The sequence below is a fragment of the Microtus pennsylvanicus genome, chromosome 12, assembly GCF_037038515.1.
Source record: "Microtus pennsylvanicus isolate mMicPen1 chromosome 12, mMicPen1.hap1, whole genome shotgun sequence".
NCBI classification, from domain to species: Eukaryota; Metazoa; Chordata; class Mammalia; order Rodentia; family Cricetidae; genus Microtus; species Microtus pennsylvanicus.
Genome location: NC_134590.1, coordinates 17,962,622 through 17,985,281, shown reverse-complemented (window position 1 = coordinate 17,985,281; position 22,660 = coordinate 17,962,622). Strand labels below are relative to the sequence as shown.

Here is a 22,660-nt window from a genome sequence, read left to right as displayed (position 1 = left end):
GTATTAACAAGAAAGTGGTCAATTATCCACTTAATAAAAAAAAGTGAAGAGGAATATGAATAAGAGGTATTTTGCATTCTAATTTTAAGGTAATTATATGGTGTATGAATAATAAAAACATAGGAGGTGCTGAATTATTAGCAGAAATAGAATAAGAAATGAACAAAACTTTCATTTGGATCCATGCATGTTTTGGTTTTATGATATGTGCCTTAAATAATAAATTAGGCTTTTGAATGAAATGGAGAAGAGAGAGAAATAAAAAATGATAAAGAGAACTTTATGAGAATTTATAACTGACTGAAGAAGATCAGGTCTGGTGTGTGTGTGGGGGGGGGTTATGTGTATGTCTATGTGTGCGTGTGCGTGTGTGTGTGTATATATATACTTCATTTCACTACTGTGCCAAGCTACCATTCTGACTTCCTTTCTTGATCCCTTCGATATCTGAGTGGCATGCTTTCTTTGCTGTTAGGAGGCTGGAGGGGGACATCATGGGACAAAGTCAGAGAGAATCTAGTTAAGACAATTTAGACAAACAATTATAAGAGTGTATTTCTGCATGCTTCCACCAGCTTCTTTATTCAGGTAGATGTACTACTCTCTCAAGTTGTCTCTGTATGAAAAACAACAATTATTACATCCACTCCTAACCTGATGAGCTCTGTGGAGGTAAAAGTGTTGTAATTTTATTATTTTGAATGCCCATGTGAAAAAAGTATACAAAAAAGTAGCATTTATCATGCCTATTTTAATTATTGATAGTAATATTGATACCCACATTACCAAGATATTTGCCATTTGAAACCTTGTATTTGCCTTCCCCAATCTATAGCATTGTTTCCATGTCAAGTAACTTGGCTTCTTTTATTCCCTTTATTAAGGAACAAGTTATTATTACTTAGCTACCTTTTTTCTCAGCAAGTCATTCAGTACTAAACTGCTCCAAAGTAGATATGGTTAGAAAGTGTTCTAAAGGCACCAATAAAATGGAGGAATAAATCTATTTCTCACATCAGTGAACGCTCCTGTACCATGTGCATGTCCTGTATCAGATACCATGTCCAAACACTTCTTTGCCACTCCAAAAGATAGCTTAATTCATCTCAACTCACCCTCAGGAAGACTTTTAGAATTCTAATTCCTTCATTAATTTCAAATTGCCAAATTGCTTCCTGTTTTTTTTTCTTTTCATTTGGGGAAATGTATAATTAGTGAGAATTGAATAAATATAGGAATTAAGGTACAGATGTAGTTGACTGGCCTTAAATTGTTAGAAGTAATAGACCCAACATTGTGTTATCAACATCATTTCCTAGTATGTCATTTTTAGGACAGAACTAAAAAAAGGAAAGGCAGTGAGAGCAAAATGTGAGGGAGAGGGAGAGACAGAACAGCAAGCAAGCCTGCTGGCAGGCTGTGGGTGATTACGTAAGGAGGGAGATGCTTCTGAGGAGAGCTTGTCAGAACAAGCCCCCAATTAGCACGGGTCAGCACCATGTTCAGAACAACAGTGGCTCTCAAATTTCTTGTTCCTTCTCCCTGATGGTAAGTAGTGCTGATGTTGTCAGTTCCCACATCTCAGCAGCTCAGGCCAGCCCCACTGTTCTAACAAGCATGATTATGATGTCCATAACTCGATGGTCCTGATGAGTGATCATCAGCCTCTTTCGCCAGAGTCTGGCCAGCTTTTGTTAAAGGCATAGCTCCTTCTGTTGCTGTTTTCTAGGCTGTGGGTTCTCTGCTACAGCTACTCAGTGCTGAAACTGTACTGCAAAGCAGTCACAGACAATAGAGTATCAATGCAGAGCTTGGCTGTATCCTTGTACGTTTTCATATCTAGAGACCGATCTTTAAATATGTTCTAATTGCCAAAATATTTTACGAGCTGATTTTTCAATCACTTAAAAGCATGAAAACTGTTCTTAGTTCAAGCACCACATAAAAGGAAGTCATGTATCAGGTTGGGCCCCCAAACTGGAGTTTGCAATGACCGTTCAATGGATAGCCCACAAGTCAACACTAATGATCTGTTCCTGCTGTGGTCCTGCCAAATCTGTCTCCCACTCTGCTGCTGCTGAACATGTTCTTGAAATTCCCAGTATCTGACCCACAGCTTGGTAACAGTTTTCTCTCCCAGCTCCCTAGGCCCTGAAACACTCCCGGTTCTAGTAGACTCTCTTTCTACAAGTGCCATGGACAATGACTTAGCCTGTTTACACCCTTAGCACGCTCTTCGTATTGCCTCCTGTGTAGAGCATCTGAGGTCTATCCTTTGCTCACCCCACAAAATGCTTTTGTGTGTTTAGGAGATGACTTTAAAACTCTCTGCTCTGGTTGACCTTTCCATCCTAAGCATCATATTGACAGCTTTTTGTTTTGTTTGTTTGTTCTTGTACCTTCATGAATGTCACCTCTCTGTATGCATTTCTACCCCATGCTCAAGACATTGTGGGTGGTGCTGTCCTTGGGCTGATGGTCCTGGGATCTGTAAGAAAGGAGTCAGAGCAAACCATGGGGAGCAAGCCAGTAAGCAGCACCCCTCCATGGTCTCTGCATCAGTTCCTTATTCCAGGTTCTTGCTCTACTTGAGTTCCCTTCCTCACTGCTTTGATGATGACCTATTACAGAGAACTGTGAGTGAAATAAACCCTTTCCTTCCCAAGTTGCCTTTGGTCATGGTATTTCATCACAACAATAGTAACCCTAGCAATGACGGGTAGTATGTTTTTGTAGCTTTTTAAAAATGTATTAGTGTATTGCGTGTATACATGGGTACCACTTGCTTGCCTGGTGCCTATGGAGGTCAGACAGAGCATCAGATCCCTAGAGATGCAGCTGGTTTTGAGCTATAGATGAGGGCTGGAAAACTGATCTTGAGTTCCTTGCAAGAGCAACAAATGCTCTAAACTGTTGAGTTGTCTTTCTAGCCGTGATTCCTAATATTTTAAGAAGAATTTCAAGCAAACTACTCTTATAAAATTGCAAAAAACATATTTCTATTCTATTAATTGATGTACAGACTACATCATCATCATATTCTGTGGATTTATTTATATGTTTAAGTCCTATAATGATACTTGTTCATAATTCCCATAAAGAAGCTGCAATTAAAACAAAAATGTCAGGGGTGGGGTGGGGGGAAGGTGGAGGGAATGGAAGGAGGGGAGGGAGTGTGAACTGGAATCGGTATGTAAAATGATAAAAGATAGTTTTTTTAAAAAATTTAAAAAAATTAATAAGGCAAGAATGCCACTTGTTGACAAACAACTATTTCTATTTTATTTTTACAGTATCAATACAAATAAAAGAAAACTGTTTTTATTTCCAGCTCTGGGAATTAATTTAAAACCTATGTTGGGTAATTTGCTCTATAAATGCTCTGATCACAAATGTTTTTGTCTCCCATGTTGTACCGAACTGATTTAAGATGACTTATAAAAGTGTGTGTGTGTGTGTGTGTGTGAGTGTGTGTGTGTGTGTGTGAGTGAGTGTGTGTGTGTGTGTGTGTGTGTGTGTGTGTGATGTGAGAATGTGTGGTGGTGTGGTGGTGTTCTGTTGCTACTAAACTAAATGTGTGGATGGAAGAAGAAGGAAACGTATAAGTAAAAATATAAATGGAAATAGTACTAAAAATGTCTGCATACAGATACTTCCTTGAGTCATGCCACAACACTGGTAGTTTTCTAGAAGACATCCCCCAAACAAAACATACAACAACAAAGGAAAAAAAGCAAATCCTGATCTGATATCTTCTTTTTTGGCATTCAAAAGGAAAAAGCACCGCAGTTGTTCAGCAACACCATTATTAGGCCTTCATAAAAAGCATGCTGTGCAATATAATTATCTTCATTCTCTATTATTAACATCTAAATGAAAATAGCTACATAACACTCTTATATTATGTCCCTCAGTACTGGCAGTGTCAGTAATAGTTCATTAAAAGTAATTTGATAGAAAGGTGGCTTTATGAAATCAATCAGATACTAAGCATTGCAATAAGTTTTAAAAATATTCGACCAGCAAGGACACCACAAGAACATGACCCACAGAACCAACTTAGCAGGGCTCATAGGGACTCACAGAGACTAAGTAACAAGAGGAATCCTGCATGGGTCTAAGCTAGGTCCTCTCCATATGTTATGACTACATAGCTTGGTGTTCTTGTGGGACGCCTAACAGCGGGAGTGGGGACTGTCTCTGACTCTTTTGCCTGCTCTTAGGACCCTTTTCCTCCTATTGGGTTGCCTTGTCCAGCCTTGATGAGGCTTTGTGCCTAGTCTTTTTAGGATTTGTTGTGCCATGTTCGACTGATATCCCTAGGAGGCCTGCTCATTTTTTAAAAAGGGAAATAGAGTAGGCGTGGATCTGAGGAAGAGGGGAGTTTGAGGGAATAGGGAGTACTGGGAGGAGTGGAGGTATGGGAAACTGCAGTCAAGATGTATGTAAAGAATAAAAAATTTAAATTAAAAAGAAATCTGGCCAGGCTTTCATAATTATTATTGGAAGAAAAATCTGAGTTAATATTCAAAATCACAGTAGTTCAAGCATCCTGGCCTTTTGCAGTATGGTGTCATATGTTTTAATGTTTTAAGAATCGATGGTAATAAAAAGAAATTTACCTTATTGTCTTTTTAAGATCCATAAAAATTAATGCTCAATATTTCATATAATCCAGAAATAATGTTTAGCATTATTAAAAGCAGTGTTCCATGTATTAATCAGTCTTCATATGTTTCAAATGTACTGTTTTTCTGTTGACTCTGATATCAGAAAATTTGACTTAATTTCCAGCAAGTTAAGAGATTTAAGAGACTACAAGTCATTTTTTCTTAATTTTATCTATAGTTTTATTTTTAGGAAACATGTATAAGAAGGAAGTTAAGAAACTTTTACATTTAATTTTTAACAAGTCTCTACTAGTCGATATTTTTAAGCTATCATAAATTGCATTTTACATTAATTTAAAATAAAAGGCCCCTGAAAATATTACATGGATAAATATCAATTAAGCATCAAATCTGTGAAATACTTGTAGTTTTCAATACTTGCTTTCCAAATTGGTTTTAAAATTTTCTAAGCTAAGCTCTGAATAAAGCTTAACCCTGGGATTGCCAGGTAGAACACAAGCTATGCTCTGTGCTCTAGGCACCATTTCCCAAGGAAGCAGAAAAACGCATCACCAAGGATCCCCCAGACAATGTACAAACTCTGGTGCATCCTGAAACCTTATTTAAACTACCTTAGCAGTAGCATGCTATTGGAAAATTATGGGCCCTATTTATATTTATATGATTGTTCAAATGAAGTAGATTTACCTAATTAATAAATGTCTTGCCACAAACAGTGACCTGTAACATATGTGAACTAAAATTCCAAAGAGATTGAATGATTTGTGAAGTAGATCATTACACACTCAGACATACTTCAAAGTATGAGCATTTTAGTAATAACACATTAATATTCTTAAATTCTTATTAAGATAAGATAGCTTTTCCATGTACATCAATGCCCTGAGATTACTAGAGAAATGTTCTAATCAGAATAACCCAATAGTTATATTTAACCACATCCATGACTTTAATTTTTATCTACAAACTCATAGCTATTAAATCTATAGCTGTAAATTAACTTCCCAACTTTAGAGCTAGGTATCCCCCTGCCTCCTCTTTACCACAATGATTCCACCCCTATGTGATAGGTAGGGACTCCTAAACACCTATCTCAAGGATTTGTCTTTTTCTTTAATAGATAAATCCTGATAATTAAGTAGGGAACATGGAAACCTGCAGAATAAATGTGCTCTTTATTGATATGAGCCACCATTTGAAGCCAAGTCTGGTTGCACATGCCTGTAATTCCAAATACTCAGAAGCTAGCCTGAAGAACTTAATGATACCATTTCTCAAACTTTAAAAACTAAAATGAAGGCCAGGGAGATATCTCAGTTATCAAATTCTTGCTTAGAATGTTTGAGGCCCTAGATTCAATTTTGAGTACCACAAAAAGAGAGGAGAGGGAGAGAGAGAGAAAGAGAGAGAGACTCACCATATGAATAAGTAGATACCAATGGAATCTACTGTGGTGGCTAGAATCTTGATTTATATTTTATAACTAAAATATATATTAATTAATTAATTGAAGATTAAGTATCCTTATTAGTTCATACCTTAAAATCCTAATTTGGGTAGTGCAGTATGGTAAAAAGAGTCTAGATATCGAATTATCTTCTTCCCCTCACACAGCTGCTGGCCTCCAGACTTGTTTTACACTAAACATAATGTAATTTCTCACATGCTCTAGAGTTATTCTCACCCTGCTGTTCCAAATTAAATCTGATACGACTGCGATTCACAGAGCAGATCACTTACGGTATTTATCATTTTATGTCATATTTAGGAGAAAAGAACCTCAGGATAGATGGTTAGTAACTTTCTGGAAGTTTCTGTCTAAGAAAAAGAAATGATAGAATATTTTTATTTTATGACTTTTAATAGCGGTGCAATTTCTGAAATACAAATAATAAATTTAGTAGTAACATTTCAAGACACTGAAGTCCCAATTAGAATCTTCTCATTACAGCAGATGGTCAGAGGTAAGGGCTTTGAATATGAATCCCCCTTGCTCTTATATTGCCTAGCCGTGGTCTAACAGAGGTCACGGCTTCAATCTGATAACACCTTTCCTATAACTGCAGCCATAGGCCATCCTTCACAACATTTCTCTCTAAGCCAGCATGCCCACTGCTGATTCTAGGGCATTTTACTGTCCTTTGTTTCATGACCAGAATAGAGGCTATCATGATAAATTTACCCTGGGCATTTGAGAAGAATTTGTACTCTACCCTTTGTGAGTAGAGGGTTTGCTGCAAGTCAACAAGGTCAAAATGTTTTACTGTTTTCAGGTTCTCTGTGTTTTACCTGAGTTTCTGTCCATTTTTTATGTCACATAGTGATGGGGAAGAGTTGACATATCCAGGAGGAACTCTGGATTTGCCTATTTTACCCTTTGGCACTGTGTGTTTTATTTATTTGAACCTCTGTTCTGTGCTGGAGTAAACATATTTTGGACTGCTATCTTTTTGGCCAATTTAGCCTTTTATCCCCAGTCATGTTCTTCATTCTAAAGTCTACTTTCTCTGAGATTAATATACATGTTTACATACATCTTTGATTAGTGTTTGCTTGATATTTGGGTTTTATCGTATGTTTAACTTTTCTATGTTATCATATTTAGAGTGGGTTTTTTATAGAAGGAAAATAGGTCTTCTTTCTCTTCTTTTACTTAATCCTACCTGAAAAATCTTTTTCAGTGTGTATTCATGTTAACATTTTAAAACTACATCCACTTTTTTTTTTGCAGGGAAGGGCATACATGCTATGTGTATGAAAATCAGAGGAAAACTCCCAGAGGTCAAAGCTCTCCTTCCATCATGTGTGGCCTGGGGACCAAACTCAGGACACCAGGCTTGGCACCATGCCTTTACAGGCTGGGTTCCCCTTCAGCATAGACTTTCAGTATTTAGACCATTAGTTCTCAACCTGTGGGTTGCAACAACTTTAGAGGTCAAACAACCCTTTCACAGGGGTCACCTAAGATCATCCTGCATATCAGATATTTATATTATGATTCATAACAGTAGCAAAATTACAGTTATGAAGTGGCAACAAAGTTAATTTTATGGCTAGGGGTCACCACAACTTGAGGAACTCTATTAAAGGGTCACAGCATTAAGATGGTTGAGAAACTCTGATCTAGACCATGTGACTGCATCACATTCAATGTAATGATTGATGCATTAGACTCAGTTCATTTTATTTGAAATCCCTATACTCTTGTAAATTTTCCTTTAAACATTCACACGTATTTTAAAGATCTTAAGAAAATAAACATAGGGCTGGAGAGATAGCTCAGTCATTAAACACTAGGTTCACAAGCAAACAAAATAAGAAAATAAAAATAATCTATTCTATATATTAAAAATAAAAATAATCTCCTGTTATAAGCTCTGTAACTTCAAGCTAATGGTTTCCATTCTTTATCTGGTAGATTAAGACGTGGACTTTTTGACTATGAATAGCCTGGATTTATCCATTACAGTGCCCTTCATTAACTAGGTGACACTAGGGAAGATGGTTGCCTCCCTGAGTCTACGTTTCCCCATTAACAAACTGAACCAATGCTACAACCCAATTCACAAGAATCTTCCACCATCAAATGGAAAAATTTATAGAGGTTCTGGCACCTTTCTAATCAAATATTAAATACTCAATAATTATTAACTAATGTCTATATTTCTTCCATAATACAAAATCAATTTTCTTTTCAAGTGGCCTCACATGCGCATGAGGGTTTACGAAAGGAGAAGAGAGGAATCTCCAAGACCTGGTCCTAATCCATCCACAGCAATTCTTTTCTTGCACTGGAGACCAGCTTTAAGCAGAGAACAATTAAATTTGAAAAAGTAATTGTAGAAAGGCACTGATTTTAGGGTCAACACAGCGCTAGGCTCCCGGAAGTCATACAGCTACCTCCTGCTAGCTAAGGTGTGTACAGTTTAGTGCAAGGATTAGAACTCTGAATTCCCGGAACCAGTGCTCAACAAGGTAAGAAGCACCTATCAACAGTTTTACTGTACTATATGTCCTGAATGACAGTTTTACAGAGTCATCGATGTATATTAAATTTACTGTTTTGGAATTTTTCTTGATTAGAAAAGTTGAGATGTAAAGATAAATGAAATCTTTAAAAGGACAAGGAAACTTAACTCTGATTAGCCAACGGAGGCCTTATGACTCCAAGATTGACAACGTGTGAGAGACAGGAGGGAGGACGGTAAATACAGAGCTGCAGTTAGAACATGCATGCTAAACCTTCAGCTCCACTCCTCACTGACTCAGAGACTGGGAAGGTTCAGCCCCACTAATCTCTAGTTTCCCTGTATACACTGCCATCTAGTATGGAAATCAGCTGCTTCGCGGGGTTGCTAGAAGGCAACAAATGACAAAACACATGTTGGAATCTTTATCTACCAGGGAGTGTTTTTATTCCTCCTGCATGTATCCTCTGCATTTTGTGACATGTGGCCTGACAAACATTCAATATTCAGTCTAGTTTTATAAAACAGATTTCCAGTTAGCTAAAAGGAAGAAGGTCAAGGGAGCTACCACATGGTGACTACATCTAATAATAACTTAACGATTTAATCATATACATGAAAAATACTGAGGCTAGATTTTACCTGTTCTCACTAAAAGTAATCATCTACATGAAGAGCTGGGCATGCTCATTTGCCCAATTTAACTATCTTATAATGTGTAGGTATTTCAAATCAACATGTATGCAACACATGAATAATGTTAATTTTTAAGAGAGTCATCTATTTTTATTCGCATTCTAATAGTATTAGTCACAACAATAGCTTGGGCTGTGTAGTTAGCCCACACTAATCTGTCTCTCCTCCTGAACCGTGCACAGCACAGGTGCACTGGGAGGTCAGATTCTATCTCTAGCACTGACTGACTCACCTATTCCTGTAGCCATATGCAAATTATCTAATCTTGCTGTGTTCCGTGCCCTTTGCACAATGGAATTTTCATGCTTCCTGTTGCAGGAGCTAATTTCAAAGAACATTTATTGAATAACTGATTCGTTCTTTCAAAGTATAACTTTTCTATTTCTTAACACGGTAAGACAGTAAAACTGGTCCTAGAGAGCTCACATAAATGAACAGAAAGGCCCAATAAGGATGATCCGCATTGTGATTAAAGCATAGGTATTGGAGTCTTACAGACATGTGTTTGTTTTCAGTTCTTTCATTATTACCAAATGAATAAAAATGGTATGTCTCTAAGCTTCTATTTCCCCATGTATAGAATGGGTCCAATATAACCATAGGTTGTTATAACGATTAAATACAAGTAATGTTTTAGAATGATAGTTGCTACACAGTATACTCAAATGATAGCAATGATTATTTTGTTGTGCTCTGACTCAGGGTTTAACTTTAGACAAAGTGCAAAATTCCTCTGTGTTTACTTCAGATTCAGATTCAAAATACCATATGCCATCTGACATCTTCAGATGAAACATTGCAAGGTAAAATTAATGATGCTCCAGTGGTATTTTGGATTTCCCATAAACTAGTTTATCATCTTAGACATACATACTATTTGAAAACCCTGAGAACTCACCCTCCCACGCAAGCCATGTGTGTAGTTGGAGAGAGGTCGGGCTTGCAGGTCCTGACGCCATGTCTTAATGCTGCAGCCCACCTTCATTCTCAGCCTTCAGTCCTCCTTGACCCCTGCTCTACTGATCTCCGACCTGAGAAATTATTCTTTTCATTTACCACCCATTATCTTCAACAAAGTAGCTAAAAACAAAATATGCTGGAATGAATTCTATCTTGTGTTTTGTTTAGCTGAGGTTTCACTATATTGCCCAGGATGTACATGAACTTTTGAACCCAAACAATCCTACAGCCTCAGCTTTCTGAATGTCACCTCACCCAACGAGAGTAAAACTATTAATATAGTTCTTCTGAACCCTAACACTGATAGAGCCATTGAACAGTCATGGAACCCATTTTTCCACGTAATGTCTCAGGAGAACTACCCCACAACCACTGACGCTAGAACGCTATCAGACCTGGGTATAAAACTCAGTGCTGATCTTTCAAATTGTTCTCGCTTTAAAACAACCAATCTCATTTCAGAGGAAAAGACAGATACAGTGAATTCTGACTAATGAACTCATTTGTAGAGACATTGATAAAATATAAATGCTATGCTCACAGTCACTGGTCACCGTTAAGACAGCAGGGAAATTAGGTCACATGTTCATTTTATAGAAGGCAAAATTTAGACACAAGTAAGATAGTTGACTCTTTGAAGATGTGTAGAAATTCAAACATAAAAGTAAAATTACAAGCCGGGCGGTGGTGGCGCACGCCTTTAATCCCAGCACTCGGGAGGCAGAGGCAGGTGGATCTCTGTGAGTTCGAGACCAGCCTGGTCTACAAGAGCTAGTTCCAGGACAGGCTCCAAAGCCACAGAGAAACCCTGTCTCGAAAAACCAAAAAAAAAAAAAAAAAGTAAAATTACAATCCAGCCTCTTCTTCTCAGCACACGTGTAGACAATTTTATGTTGGCTTTACATACCGTCTGTCTCTTGACCTGCGTAGTTTATCCATACTTAGTTTATCCATGTGGATATATGGGGGAGGATTTTTCCATTTTGGTAAAGCTCTCCAATGCCTAAAGGGCCCTTCGTTTACCACCTGTAACAACACTCTGTTCTGGGTAAAAGGACCTGCACTTCAGACTACATGTGCAAGTACTAGATTCCACAGGGAGCCCGGACCACTTGAACCACACCACCTTATCTTTTAAAAAGAGCGATAATAATAGTCACTTAGGAGAGCATTACTCAATGGAATGACTCATTTTACAAGATACACAATATGAATCCACATAAGGCTCATCGCAACGAAAACTTAGAAAAACATTTTCTATGAACTGGACTGATCTTAGTTGAAAGAGAAATGAGCGTATGTTGAACTCTTGTATCACAGTCCTGTTGCAACTCTGAACCTATCTGTCATCGAAAATTCCTTTCAATATCACTGCTGACTAATTTCCGGGTGTGGCGTAGTTGTATGATGAAGTTTTTCCTGCAAACAAACCTATTTTGCAGATGAAAATAAGACCTGCTTCCCTGTTTGACATAAACCACCCAAAGATGGCAACACCTTCCCTTAGCTTCCATACCTTCAGAAATTATCCTCTCTTTCGTAATCACCACTGTGCTGCATAAATAAGTGCTCATCTCTTTTGAAGGGGAAGGTGAGCAGGGAGAGAGCACCTCTCATTAAGGCATAATTATTTCAATTTAAATAGAGCACAGGGTGACTTCTTTTGAATAACAACTGTCTCATTTATGCTTTGTTTTTCTTACCAGCCTCACATATTCCTTCCTTTACGTCTACACTACATTGTTGTTTTCTCAAACATGACGGAGTTGAGATTTCATTGGGGAAATTGTTTAACTCGTGGTTCAACCACAGATTTATTAGGCTTTGTGGCGTGGGGCTAAATAACTCTACTTTTGTTAAGTGCTTGTTGATTCTAATGGGAGGGAGTACATGGGCCACTCTTTGAGAAGTTTGTAAGTGAAAATGAGCTGTCTATTCTGTTTCATTTGAATATTACTCAGTTCACTTTCAGCTATGTAAAAAGCATAGGTATTAGTTCCTATAAGTTTGATCCACTTACTTTTAGTTTTCATTATCATCAGTTACTGGTAAATGATTTAAGAAAATAAAAATACTTAAGAAATATCTTCTCTTCCCAGGCCTCCTTTTATAACCTTACAATGAGGGTTTCTTTGACTTTCTTCTTTTATGTGTGTTTATAAAATCTGTGTGTTTACCTCTTCATGCTCAGAGAATAATATAGCATAACTATTTGAAGAAAATGAGGCTAAAGAGGAAAAATCTTCACCCAGTCCAAATTATTTCCTTCCCCTTAAGTTTCTTAAAGGGCGGTTCTCATATAGGTGGGATAGGAAGAAGGCTCTCGGAATTTGGCTAATGATAAATGTGAATGTAAATACAACTCTCCAGCTGTTTCTTCTATGCTCTAGAAAAGAGGCAAAGTCCTCAAACAGAAATTATCAACACATATTTATTCCTATTTCTTCATAGCAATCCTGTTGAAAGCTTGTGCTCTAAGTCCAATCCCTTCCCATCTCAGCCCATTCCCTTGCTATCTCATCCAGTATCGCCCCCATTCTCACATAGTTTGCTTCATCAGTCATTAAACCTTCAAATTGGGGAGATTTTTTTGCTTGTTAGTTGGTTTGGAATTTTTTGTTTGTTTACTTGAGAGGTAAACTCATCAGTCCTGAAATATGATTTGTAAAAATTAGCACATCTTTGGTTTTAAATTAGAGATAAATTATAGAAACAGAATTCACTGTAATGTTTGCTTCTTTGCAGTGTCTTTATACATTTAGAATCAAATTCAGATTCAGTCAGATCTAACACAAGCAAGATCTGGAAGTATGGTGAACTGGATAGAGACTTTCTTGAAGTTTTTTTTAAAAAAATTTATCTATTATGTATACACACACCAGAAGAGGACACCAGATCTCATGATAAATGGTTGTAAGCCACCATGTGGGTGCTGGGAATTGAACTCAGAACCTCTTAACCTCTGAGCCATCTCTCCAGCCTTATAGTCTATAGTAATGTTCTTATAGTTAATGAAGTACTGTATTCTACAGTAACATTCTTACAGTGATTGAGAGGAAGAAGAAAAGATACAAAAAGCATCATGGGTTACTAAAATGCTTGTATAAGGAAGACATCACTATATTTGCAAGATCTGCAGCTCTTAGTTGCCTCTTTGAGATACTAGAGGAATAGCCAACTTCTCAGGAAATACACGTAGAATTTCTACCAGTGACAAAATGAGGCTTTTTTCTTATGCATCAAAGGCACAGATTCCACTGAATTTTTTATATTTTCTTCTCAAAGTGTTAAAAATACTTACTTATCAAGCATAAATCAAAAGAAATTTACAAATATGTTTGAGAAATAAATTTTAATACTAAATCAAGATTATTTTTAATCCAATTAGTAGACTAAAATTTTGTTACTATTTAGGTTCTAACATTGAAATAAAACAATAGAGAAGTTTGTTGTGGTAAGGTATACTGGAGTTGGATGTGTGTGTGCAGTGCTGAGTATTGAGCCCAGAGTCTCTTACTAGTCAAATAAATGCTCTACCCCTGAACTACCACGTCTCTCATTGGATTGATTTTTAAATCTAGTTATGACAATTTAGCTATTCAAAGAAGTCATCTTAAATTGCTTCTTATTCTTTCAAAATATTTTATGCTTTCCAGTTTTAGACAACGTAGGGAAGTAAACAACTTTAATCAACATAATCTCATTTTTACATTCTTGTACATACTTTTTGAAATAAGTATATACTCTCATAATTTATACCAATAAAGCCTAAATTAAAAAAAAAACATTTTATTCTTCCCCAAAACAAGCAAACTAAGCATAGCAGTACATCACTGTCTCCTTGACATTTTGGACAACTCTTCTGAGCATGAACAAATAGACAGAGAGGGAACATTCCTACGGGAAAAACAAGAACCTACTTGGCATAATGTCATGTAAAAACTATACAAAATATCGTCAGCTGGAGACTCACAAGTCCTTGCGTGCCTCAGACCACTGCAGACTACAAGTTGCTGGGTAGGAAGGAGCCAGGAACTCACCGATACATCGCTGACTAGCAAGATCCGAGACCTGGGGTGGCTGGTCGGCGACTGAGCTTATGCCTCGGCTGGGCTCATCCCTGGCTTTGTAGGATAAAGTGAGGTGAAGAAAGAAGTCACTGATGATCCATAGAGAACCAGTCTGACGAGTCTTGGCTAGTGCGGAGACTTTGTGTGACGAGCGCGACGAAGACACTGTTTATAGAGAGCAACAACAAGAATAATCCATAAGCACTTTCGAGGAGTAAGAACTTCAAAGCTACTATCGTGAGCAGCTTTTAAAATAGCAACATAACAGGGTTTTTAGACTGTTCAGTTATTTAAATGTATAAAAAGGCAAGGTTAGGCGTTCCCCTTCTCAGCCTCCTCAAGCTTCCAGGTTTAATTAAGAGAACTGCCCAAAAAGACTAACACCGGTGCTTTTTAAACACTAAGCTGATACATTTTCTACTCAGTCAAGCATATAAATGAAATTTTCCCTTTTGAATTAACTATAAGCCAGGTGTTGGAAACACAACAGAGATTAGAAAAACATTCACATCTTAAAACTATGTGTCATTGTTGCTCTAGAAAAGTCAGGTCATTTACAAATATTAATGACACTCTATTTCTTTCTCTGATAATAGCTTTCTCTGATGCCCACAAAGTGGATTAGCCTCTCCCCTCTGTGCTCTCGTGGTGTTCAAACTCTTGCCTAACATAAAGGAATTCTTTATTTGTCTCTCACTCTACGAGTTATGAAATTTTAACATAAAGAAATCTTTTGTAGCACACATAGACTCAAAATTATATATGGGAAGGAAAGGACACTAATTGTTTGTATTACTTGACCAGTTATCCCAAAGCTCAGATAAGCGGGTCAAGAAGTCAGGATTCCTGATGAGGAATGAGATTGAAGCCACTCTGGCAATATTACAAGGAACCTCCACCCTGGGCAAGTTGTCCCCGTGTCTTCAGAGGTGTGCTTTTTTTTTTTTTTCAAATCTCTCCCATTTGGGTTCAAGGAACACTGCCAAAGAGGAGGCAGAATGAGTGTAAGAGCCAGGGGGCAGGGTGGATGACACCAAGGAAACAGCCTTTTAAGTTCAGTAAGACCAGTACACATGTGAACTTACAGAAACCGGGGTCTGCACCACATGTGGGTCCTAGAACTGAAGGAAAAGTGGACACAAGCCTTCATCCCTAAACCTGAAGCTATCTCCAACTGATAACCATTTGCAAGGGAACATTTAGTTTTCTCCAAGGGAGTCTTACTGGAGAAATGAAATTCTCTTAAGAATAGGCTGTAGCCCAGCAGTAGATGGTCAACAGAATTTGAATTTCTAATTTTCCTACCTCTACTTTCCCACCTCTAGGACGAACAGTAAGCACATCTGGTTTTATGTGGTTTTCAGGATCAAACCCAGGTCTCTGTACATACCTGGGCAAGTTCTCCACCAACCGAGCTACATTCCCTGCCCAAGAGATGTGCTCTTTATATCCAAGTCAATACATCACTTAATACACGTGAACAATATTCATATTTACAAGCTAAAAGTTATTCAATATATGTGTCAGATTTTTGTCTACTTAAAAATTTACCCAAAAATAAAAAAGCAACAAAACATAGTAGAAATAAATAAATAGATAAATAAATAAATAAAATCCTCTGGATTTTGAGGCTAAATTGTTCTTAAACAGTTGTTTAAAAATGACACTTTTGACAATGAAATGGTATCACTTAACACTATATCTTATTTTGAAAATAAGTTCTCTTGAAAATGTTCATTAGGCATTTATCTTCAAGAGAAAATGTACTCCTCTACCAAATAATTCTGGGTCAAGACTTGCCAAACTTGGCTAACAAAAAAATTCATATGTATATATATATATATATATATATATATATATATATATATATATATATATAGAGAGAGAGAGAGAGAGAGAGAGAGAGAGAGAGAGAGACAGACAGACAGACAGACAGACAGACAGACAGACAGACTTCTTTAGTTCTTTCACAAAAACTATGTTTCAACTACAAATAAACTCTTTATGTGTCTCTAAGGTTTTTATATACATGGCTATATGTATATCTAGAAATAAAGATGCAGAAAATGAAAGGAGGGTCTTCAACTTTGTTTAAACATTATGAGAATGGGCTTCTACAAAATCGGGGATAATGGATATGTAAATAGACTTATTGGTATCTGTTTAAAGATCTGGAAAGAAAATCACAATATGTCTGTCCTCTATTCAGGCTGCTCAAAAGTCACTATACAGCCTGGGCCCTGAATTCTACTTTAATAACCACAATAGAAACTGAGTAGTGTTGTGCGCATGTAAACCCAATGCTGTGGGGATTGGTGTAGGGGTGTAGAGAAAGGAAAATCCTTAGCAGCTGGCCAGTCAAATAAGTTGGTAAGTTCCAGGTTTAGTGAGAGACTCTGTCTCAAAAAATAAGGTGGAGAGCAATGGAGGAAGAGAACATTTGATGTTGACCTCTGACCTCCACAGGCACACATCTCATTCAGATGCAAAGCTGTATCAGTATAGAAGATCAAATTTAATGATAGTTTAGTAGAAACTTGAAAAAGGAAAGTAAAAGAAAAGAGATGAAAATACGAGATCAGAAGTCTCCACTGGGAGAATTCATAAATTTAGACCTTTTTTATAGTTACTCATAGAGTTGTAGGATATACAAGCAACATTAATCATTTCAAAAGTATCTCTAAGAGAGACAAAAGGATTTTTAGAGAAAAGTTTCATCTTTTATTCAAATACCTTTTCTTTGTCATTTTTTGGAAATCATTCTGTCTCTGCATCCAAAGCCATTGATAGAAGAAACCTTCACCCTGGGTGTGAATCAGTTATGGTTGTCACAATTTATAGAACAGTGAAAGCGGAGTCAAGGGAATATCTGTGCAGGAGAGTCTCTTGTAAGACTGCAGTAGATATATTGCATTGCATAACAAGTTAGCAGCTTCACCACAGGTATTTTTATCAGCCAACAAATTACTACATTGTCCTTCTATACACTTAGCAATTTTACAACAATGACCATCTGGTGCCACAAGATTCAGAGGTATAGTGCCATTGTGACTAGTCAGGGATGATTTTTATCACTAAAATACCCCCTACCTTGTACCAAGATTTTTAATGCTGGATAAAACATAGATGCCTATAATAATCTGATTAATTTCTGGAAACCCTTAAAGTTATCTTGAGGTTGTATCACTCTAATAATAAAGCAAAGCTTTTTTATTGGGCAGTTTATTGGGGTGTGTGCTACTCATGAACAATATTGTTAAACTAGTGAGTGGATTAGCTGTCTGGGTAAGCAAAGGTGTTGCCATTAGTGAATTTATCCTCCCCCTCATATATATATATATATATGGGGGGGGTACAGATATATGAAGAGTGGGGAAAATTTCACTAATATATATATTCATATATGTATATATATAGCTGGTCAGTCTAGAGAGATAGATATATAGATGATAGATAGATAGATAGATAGATAGATAGATAGATAGATAGATAGATAGATAGATAGATAGATAGATAGAAGATAGGCAGATGATTTGTTAAAATTGAGAAATCAGAGTAGACCACATGACTCAGGAGGTGAAGACACTTGCCCTCCAGCCTGATGACTTGAGCTTGATTGTCAGGAAAGACGTGACTGCTGAGTCAACAGTAAGAAAATGTTCAAATTAATTAATTAAAAAGCGGAAAACCAAGTATGTTCTAGATCTGGTTTCAGACATTTGCTTTGATAGAGTTATAGCTATGATTTTGAACTCTTTGGAAGCAAGAGTAGCATGGGAAGCAAAGTCACGCAGTTGCCATTGTTGAAAAGAAAAACATACCAGAGGGGGAAAATCTGCCATTTAAGTTGATAAAGGAGTGTCTCATATGAAGCTCCAATGTATTGAATACCACCAGGAACATTTTTTGCAAAAAATTTTAGAATTTAATACTATCTTTTCTTGTACTGAATTAAGAATATCTGAAGTTGAAGTAGGCCACTGACTTTTATAAAGACACATTTTTTTAAAAAAAAAATTCTATGGTTTATTTAACTTTATTTTATGTGCATTGGTGTAAGGGTGTCAGATTGCTGGAACTGGATTTTCAGACAGTTGTGGACTGCCATGTGGGTGCTGGGAATTGAACCCGGGTCCTCGGGAAGAGCAGTCAGTGCTCTTAACTGCTGAGCCATCTCTCCAGCCCCTAAAGACACATTTTTATGTGGTCATGTATACATGTGTACTTCTATTTAGCTTGATCTGTGGCTTCCTAGGAGAGTGGCACAATGCTACTTAGATGAGTCTTTTTTTTTTTTTTTTTTTTTTTTGGTTTTTCGAGATAGGGTTTCTCTGTGGCTTTGGAGCCTGTCCTGGAACTAGCTCTGTAGACCAGGCTGGTCTCGAACTCACAGAGATCCGCCTACCTCTGCCTCCCGAGTGCTGGGATTAAAGGCGTGCGCCACCATCGCCCGGCAGATGAGTCTTTTTTAAATGTTAATTCTCCCACAAGATCTTACATGAACAAAACGAAGATGATCTGAGACCATATCTCTGGTAAGGGCTTGGGGAATTTAGATATTGCTAATTGAGAAAGCCAATTATTTTATTAAACCAAATAAACAGTTGAACAATATTTACTTTGTGAAAACAGGATTTAGATGATACTTTATTTGAATTATTTTGCTTGAATTATTCTTTATAGCTAATGACTTTTGATTCCTTAGTTGATTTTCTTTGTGCCTTGTTTGTTTGGTTATATGTGTATAATATCTCAGAGAATCACCTTAAAATAATGTTTCTTTATTCCAGTCAGATATCTAGCCACGAAGTATCCAATATTATCATTGTGCTCCTTCATGGAAGTTTGCACATGGCATATTTTCCAATAATTATAGACACTGACACTTAATTTGTCAAATTCAAAATTTTAATTGCAAAACGAACACAAATATCACATAACTGTGAAGCTAACTGTGTAGAATAGAGATTTGAAATCAGATTTGGCTTTGAGCTATCCCTCCTCCCTCACATCTCACAAACTCACTTGTGTATCTGTGTAGGTATATGGCCTAAGTCTCTTGCCAGCTAAATCCAGTTCTGTGTATTGCTAGCAGGTTCTGACACTGGGAAATCTTCCTGGTGATATATGTGGTTTCCTAGAGACAGTGTTCATCTTTAGTCATCAACCTACTTAACCTTTGGTACCAATCCCCATGCATACTCCTTCTCCATCTGGAGTAGCTATTCCCTTCTCCATCCACTATCATGCCCCTTTCCTTATTCCGTGGTGTATCCATCTACTATTGGGTTCAATCATTTGACTTTAGGAGAAAGGAGATAACTGTTCACTCTAGGAAAAGGAGTAATTTCTTTATGAGTGCTGTTCTACATATGAATCCACTGACCAGTCCTATGCGGGTCTCTAAATTTCTATTGGAAGATGAGTACTGATGGGGGAGTGTTATATATCAATCTGTTGATTTCCTTGGTTAAGCAATAAAGAAACTGCTAGGCCCATTGGATAGGCCCACCCTTAGGTGGGTGGAGTAAACAGAACAGAATGCCGGGAGGAAGAGGAAGTGAGGTCAGACTCCACAGCTCTGCTCTCCAGAGCAGACGCCTTCAGAGAGACGCCATGCTGCCTGCTCCAGGGAAGACGCACACCATGCCCCAGCTCCGACCCAGGATGGACTTAGGCTAGAATCTTCCCGGTAAGCGCACCTAGGGGCGCTACATAGATTATTAGAAATGGGCCAGAGCAGTGTTTAAAAGAATACAGTGTCCGTGTAATTATTTGGGGCATAAGCTAGCCGGGCAGGGCAGGCGGCTGGGGTGTTTGGGGACGCAGCCCTGCCGCCGCCCCATATTACTACAAATGGCGCCCAACGTGGGGCTAACTAAACCTACTTAAAAAACCTGAAAAGGCTTAAAAATAAGGGAGAGAGCGTTTAACACAGATTTTTGCTGTTTGTTGGTGGCTTGCTGTAGAGAGATTTCCTGATTCGGCAACAGCAGCAGAAAAAACGCTGTGTCATTTCAAAGCGTGGCTTCCTGGGGCTGTGCCACCAGTGCAAACTCTGGCTTTATGTTTGTGTTCCCGCTTGGGATCAGAAGGAGAGTGCTCTGGGACCGTGATGATGACTCAGAGCTTCCCGCCTGCTCCTGGGCAGAAGGCAGAATCAGGCTTAGGCAGGCGGAAGAGCATGGCGGATTCCTGCTGCCATACACAGAGGTGTTTTCAGACTGCGCAGTGCTCTGCATGTCAGATTTGGATGTAACTTGGATGAAAAGAATTTCTGTGCTGCACGCTCAGTCTCAGAATTAAAGTGCTGAGTGCCGCTCCTACCTGGTAGCCCCAAGAGGCTTCCTGACTCAGCTTTAGCTGCAAAACCCTGCAGCTCATTAAGAGGTCCTGCCACGAAACACTTAAATGGTGTTGACGAAAAGCTGAACGCATGCTTTTCGGCTTTCAACCTTAGCAGGAAAAAAGCTGTGCCGTTTAAAAATGCCAGCTTTTGGGCCATCCTGCCAGGGCAAACTCTGACTGTTTGAGGCAGGAGGGCCGGCTACAGAGAGAGGACTTGAGTGTTGTCTGTTGTAGCTTGCTGGCTGGCAGGGACCTTGAAATGCTATAAACATGGCTACAGCCAGTACCTCAGCCAAGAGGCTGAAAAGCTAAGGAATGGACTGGATCTAGCTGGCAAAGCCACGCCTTTAGTCCTACTGATATTGCTTGGTAAATTAAAGGCTCTTGTGGTCAGAAAAAGAGATATACAGTAAAGAGAGATTCAAAGACAGAGAAAATTTCTGAATGGTTTAAAGTGTGTTAAAAATATATGCAAGCTGAAAGTTAAAGTTCTTAAAGCAAAAAACAAAAAAAGGAAGAGAGTTGTTGTGTGTCTTAGTACACACCTTTAATCCCAACACTTGGGAGGCAGAGGGAGATAGACCTCAGTGACTTCAAGGTGTGGTAGCACACGCCTTTAATCCCAGTGCCTAGAAGGCAGAGACGAACAGATCTCTGAGTTCAAGGTGTAGGAGCAAACACCTTTAATCCCAATGCCTGGGAGGCAGAGACAGGCGGATCTCTGAGAGTTCAAAGACAGCCTGGTCTACAGGTCAAAGATATACACTCAAAAAGCAAAAAGTTAATCTAGAAATGTCGCAGCTTAGATTCTTAAGCGCCTAGTGATTTAAAGGCGCAAATCAAAAGTGCTCCTGGATAGTAAAAAATTGCAGATTCACAATAGGACAGATTCAGACCACTGAATGAGTCACACTGTTGGTACGTAGGCTTGGGGCAGAGAAGAAAAAGAATATAGAGAATAAAGTTAATGGTTTAAAAAAAAAAAGGTAAAGTCTTTAAAGAGACAGAATAAAGTAAAGTGATAGAGTAAAAATAAGCCGCGTAAAGATGGGAAATTCACAGAGAGTCTGGATTATGTACATTGTGTTTTCTTTAAAATTTTTGACTGTGAAGGAGCTAAGTACAGAGAGACATTTCATTACATGGGCTGCCAAGCTAAACCAGAATGGATATAAGGGTATTACGATTTCAGAATTTGGGTCTAAGGATATGATGCTTTGGAGAGAGTCTTCTTTTGTTTTCACAGAGGATGAGACTCTATGGATTTCTTCTATTCCGATTTGGTATGATGGACCACGTCCTCCTGAAGGGTTGCTGTGAACATCTTCAGAAAATTGCCTTGCTCAACTGCCAACTGAGATAAACCTGGCACACAGGTTACACCCTAAATAATCTGATTAACGATGCCCCCATTCAGCAGGAAGCAGTTTGGAGAGAAAAAACTGCGCCCATGTTCCCAAATATGGTTTATAAACGTTCTTTTACATTTAAAGGGGGAAATGATATAGGTATGAATAATTTGCATTGATAGAGATTTAAGGTCAATTTTGTTATATGTATAAATGTTTCTGATGTAACTTTTACTTGATAACTGTTTTGTTATATGTAATTTTGCTATGTTAAAGTTAAAGCCTTTCTTTTTTGTTTAAACAGAAAAAGGGGAAGTGATGGGGGAGTGTCATATATCAATCTGTTGATTTCCTTGGTTAAGCAATAAAGAAACTGCTAGGCCCATTGGATAGGCCCACCCTTAGGTGGGTGGAGTAAACAGAACAGAATGCCGGGAGGAAGAGGAAGTGAGGTCAGACTCCACAGCTCTGCTCTCCAGAGCAGACGCCTTCAGAGAGACGCCATGCTGCCTGCTCCAGGGAAGACGCACACCATGCCCCAGCTCCGACCCAGGATGGACTTAGGCTAGAATCTTCCCGGTAAGCGCACCTAGGGGCGCTACATAGATTATTAGAAATGGGCCAGAGCAGTGTTTAAA

General features: G+C 38.1%; 1 protein-coding gene across 1 annotated transcript in view; it reads right to left on the bottom strand.

The window, feature by feature from the left end:
- LOC142832353 (transmembrane protease serine 11E) overlaps positions 1–22,660 on the bottom strand; it is an 86,931-nt gene that overhangs the window by 31,913 nt on the left and 32,358 nt on the right. The window contains exon 2 of the mRNA XM_075942789.1: positions 14,229–14,490. Coding sequence (XP_075798904.1) covers positions 14,229–14,490 — 262 coding nt within the window. The remainder of the gene's footprint in view (positions 1–14,228; positions 14,491–22,660) is intronic.